General features: G+C 51.9%; 1 protein-coding gene across 1 annotated transcript; it reads left to right on the top strand.

The window, feature by feature from the left end:
* The first annotated feature begins 1336 nt into the window (after positions 1-1336).
* Positions 1337-3585, top strand: LOC119283920. Its single transcript, XM_037563270.1, has 3 exons — positions 1337-1576; positions 1944-2007; positions 2178-3585. Exons 1-3 carry the CDS (start codon positions 1337-1339, stop codon positions 3332-3334), a joined length of 1461 nt encoding a protein of 486 aa, XP_037419167.1. The 3' UTR covers positions 3335-3585.
* Positions 3586-4859: the final 1274 nt, after the last annotated feature.

Genomic DNA, 4859 nt, shown 5'->3' with positions numbered 1-4859 from the left:
GGGTGGTGGGGCGATGGGGCAAGGGGGGCGGCGGGTGGTCGTGGCGGCGGCGGGTGGCTGGTGGCGGGGGCAACGGCGGTTGGCGGTGGTCTCGTCGGGGACAGAGCACAGAAAGAGAGAGAGAGAGAGAGAGGGGGGGATGGGGCGTTGTGGGGAGCCGTTAGTTAGGTTATCTTTGTCGTCCGCTGGCTGACGGCAAAGAGGGGGCCGTTAGGTTTTTTCTGAACAACTCGTTAGTGGGGCCCACCTCCCTCTTTGCCGTCCGTTTTTTGCAAGCTGACGGTAAAGACCTTTTTTGCCGTCCGCGAGCAGACGGTAAAGAATAGGCAGACGACAAATAAGCAAATTCCAGTAGTGATAGATACGTTGGAGACGTATCAGCAGTCTGCCCGCCGCCGCCGCATGATGCCGGTGCCCGACGATGAGGACCGTCTCCTCGAGTGGGTGTGCCGTTGGTCACTTACTAAGACGGATATGAAGGCCCGACGGTCCGGAGGTCAACGCCAAGCAGCTCCGTCTCGGAATTGAGCAACCCGAGCGAGAGGCGGCGAAGGCAGCGGTAGAGGCGGCGAGGATGGCCAAGCTCAGGGGCAAGCAAGACCGCGCCGTCCGGTGCTTGCAAGGCTACATCATCATCTCCTCCTCCTCCTCCAACGGGCCTAACTCCGACGTCTGCAACGTCGACCCATCTCTTGCTGCGGACGCGTACAACACAGCCAGCGACTGGAAGGGCAAATGGCCGACGAGGAAGTGGTGAAGCTTGCCCTCTTCTTTTATATAATCTAGTTCTAATGTGTAGTTACAATGTGCGGATTGTTGAATTGTATGACTTATGCCCGTTTGGTGATTTTTTGTGATGTTTATATGAATTATGCTTGTTTGGTACCAGTTAATATGTCCGTTTTCTGTCGATTTGATCGTTTCGTGATCTATGTAATAGTTGCATGAATTTGTATGTATATAAGGTTCGAAATATGAGATACACGGATATGAAGATGCGGATTTAGGAAATGCCCGGTCAGTATCCACGGACGTGTTCAGGCGCGGCCGTGGACGTATAGAGGCCCAATTTGCATGTCCGCCTGTAGATGCTCGTGTTGGACATGCCTAACGTTCCGTCTCACGTGTCCACCACTCTCCGGAAACACTGGGCGCCTCCTCTGGCAAGTGGGCCCTCGCCAACATCACACTTGCTTCGTTCCGTGCTGCCTCGTCTGGGGTCTGTACATCCATCCACCTTCATGCTCGCTGCCTCCCACCAAATCCCAAACCCTAGCCGGCGAGCAAGCCCTCCAGATCTGTAGCTTGCGTCCCTCCACCCCGGCCACCGGCTGCCATGCGGATCCGCAGGTGCGCCTCCCGCCTGCTTGGCTCCGCCGCAGCCGCACCCGCCATCAGCTGCTCCTCCGCTGAGCCGCCGCGATTCGAGCTGCCCCCGCTCGCGCCGCCGGCCCCGGCCCACGAATCCCGGCCCGGCTTCGTGGCGCCCGAGGCCTCCTCCTGCGGGGAGCCCTGCTGCGAGCTCAGCCGGTCGCCGTGGGACCTCATGGACCAGCTCGACCTCTCGGATCCCCAGGTAATCTCGTCACCCCCTCGCTTCTCGCTCCGTGCTCTCCTGCCTGGTCGCAGCCTAGCAGGAGATTGTTTCTGTGTAGCAGCTAGCACATCCGCCTCCCTGCCTAGCTCTCTTTTGCGCACGGAGATTCCCGCTCGGTCTCGAGCACATCGCTAGGGTTCCGTCCCTCCGGCGACTAGCCACCTACATACGGCGCGTCAGTTAGCAAGCACGCGCTCCCTCGCGGGAATATTAGTGGCCGGCCGGCGGCGTCGCAGGCGGCTAGGGCTGGAATCGCGCCTACGCCGACCCCATTTCAGTTCAGCATATCTTGGTAGCTAGCTCTTTTCCTTTGTTGACCTGTATTTTCCAAATTTCGATCCTTCAGGTGGAGAAGCTGTTCGAGGAGACTCACTTCCGAAGGAGACCAGCTTTTCTACTCTCGGGTGTAGGTACACCCGAGTTTGAAAAAAAAAAGAAAAACATGATCAAACAATGTCAAAAAAATCTGCAGTTTGGGGACATGAAACTTCATCAAATGTTCAAGCTTTTTGCAAGAATTCAGCGGAAAAAAACATCAGAGGAGCTCTCGGCAAAAAAAAAACAAAATCAATGTTCTAAGTTTGCGCACTGTTTGAGCATTGTTTGAGCATTGATTTTGTTTTTTTTTTTGTGAGAGCTCCTTGGATGTTGTTTTTAGCTGAAACTTTGCAAAAAGTTCAAACACTTGATGAAGCTTGTTGTCTCAAGGATTTCAGATTTTTTGGACCTTGTTTTATCACATTTTTCAAAGTTTTGCAAACTCGGGTGTACCTACACCTGAGAGTAGCCACAACTTTCCCCTTCCGAAGTGTCACCTGGCGATCTAGCTGGCTATTCCTACCCAGCATGCCTGCATTCGGCTCTATCAAGGAGGACCAGGCGCAGGAGGACATGTCCGATGAGGTTGAACTGCACATTGCTGCAAAAAAGACAGCCAGAGAGAAGAATGAGCGCAAGCTGAAGAAAAATAAGGGGGTGAAACTGAAGAAAGGAGTCTGGACGTGCAGGAAGAACGACGGCAAGGGTTGGTTCTGCCGGCGGCTCACGAGAGAGCCCAACTCATACTGCTCGTACCACTCGGATCAGAAGCTGAAGCCCCCCGGCAGCGAGAAGCCACATAGGAAGAGAGCCCCGGTCAACGTCGGCGAGGAGTTCTACTACTATGCGGGGTTCGGCCCCGGCACCAAGAGGTGCCGCACGTCAAGCAGCGACAGCGTGCCGGAACCTCCACTGCCTGCTGAACCACTGAAGGAGGAGGCACCGTCCGAAATGCAACTTGATTTTAGTGCAGGCCAGGCACAAGCGAACAAATCAGACCATCAAGCGGTGCTCCCACCATCAGCACATGTCGCCGACGAGCCTACTCTCAACGATGGCACTGCTAGGATCCGCAGTGATGGTGACGTGCCGGAACCTCCACTGCCTGCTGAACCACCGGAAGAGGAGACGTTGAAAGAGGAAGCACCACCCGAAATGCAACTTAATTTCAGTGCAGGTCAGGCACAAGCTGATGGCTCAGACTATCAAGCAGCGCTAGTATCAGTAAGTGTAGTCAACAAGCCTACGCGCAACAACGGCACCGCTTGCATCGCGGGCTGGGATGAGGAGAGCAGCAACGACGACATGCTTGGCCGCAATGGCGAACAACCCCGCGACATCACCAAGAGGAAGAGCCCGTTGAAGAAGAGGTGGAGAAAGCCTGTGAAAGCCCGGTCGCTCAAGTCACTAATGTTGTAGTGCCTGGGTCTCGCTGGCTTCGGATTACCTAGCTGGGCTCCATCGGCGGTTTATTATAGTTTGCTCAGCCTAGTCTTCTCCTGTTTTGGTGCGGAGTTACCGTACAATGTACAAACTGTCTGAATTTTTTGGTGTGCTGTTTTAACTGTCAGTGCATCGCTGGCTGATGTAAGAACTGCATAAACTGGTTTCTTAAAAGGTGTCTTGTCATCGTGATGGATGAGATGCAGCAGTCATTGTTTAGTTGCGGATGCGCGCCCCAAATTCAGTCAACCCATGGGTCCCTCAATATGGTTCAATATATGCATACAGTTATTGCTTGCATATATACTCTGATATTCTTCACCCCCAGTCCCAACAGTGACACTGTCGATGGAGCTGGTAGATCGGGGGCTTGACGATGTTCGCCGCCACTTATCCATGATTACGATTCTAATAAATCATCATTACAATACGAACAGTAAGATCCAAGCATTATGGCTCCCAAACAGTAAGACTAGAAGCACTACGACTTCCAACAGTAGAAATAGGATTTGCTGCTCTCAATGACGAAAACCAAGCACTATGTTCCCCAACAGTAAATATCAAGCACTACGACTCCCAATTGTTGAAAAGAGCATTGTAGCTACCACCTTCCAGTGACAAAAATAGGCACCACTGTCCCCAATAGTGATAAATTTATATGTGGACTCAAGCAGACACCAGAGACAATAATTGTTTATCTCGCGAAGATCAAGTGAAGGACATTAGACATCAGCGGCCATCGTTCCTACCGGACATATGTCGCGGCTTAGGTACTCGAGCAACGCCCAGAGGCCTATATTCATCGATAGTTTTCATCACCATCAGTAATTATCGATGGTTCAGCACATCAAGGCATATCACCACGACACGTGGGCTTAAGGATAAATCTCAACCATTCAAGAAAACAAATAGCCAAGTAGGCAGCCACAACCAAGATCTACATCACATCTACGAGAAAAATGAAGCAAGCTCAACATCTGTCAGGCTACTATCGTCATCCAACAGTGCGTCTTCCCAAAAAGCAAGTTCCATATCCACCGACCAACTGTCATCATCCAACGATACATCATCAGCCCTACATCAAGTTCAACATCCCAACCAAACTCGACACCTGACGACCCGTCGCCCGACAAAGACAAAGTTCCACATGCATGCAGTATATACATCAAACAAAATATTGCAGAACCTTTCGAGGACATCTACATCTGACAAACTTGTGAAGCTCGACTATAATACCACAAGATTCCAAGGAGAAATGAACTCATCATCCCACCGAGGAACAAGATGAAGTCCATCAAACTTACTTGCGGATAGAGCTCCATTACAAATACTGATCGGGTACATCGATGATAAGTCAAATCACATGAGAGCTGGCCCTCATTGCCGATCTATTAGCTAGGCCCCCAAAACCCATGGACAAGACATCAAAATGGATTAATCAGTTTGGAGTAGAAAGAGGAAGCTGAACCCGGGAAGGACTCCCAAAGAAGCCTCCTCCCCA

Source organism: Triticum dicoccoides, chromosome 4A (genome assembly GCF_002162155.2).
Source record: "Triticum dicoccoides isolate Atlit2015 ecotype Zavitan chromosome 4A, WEW_v2.0, whole genome shotgun sequence".
NCBI classification, from domain to species: Eukaryota; Viridiplantae; Streptophyta; class Magnoliopsida; order Poales; family Poaceae; genus Triticum; species Triticum dicoccoides.
This window is presented reverse-complemented; position numbering and strand designations above follow the sequence as displayed.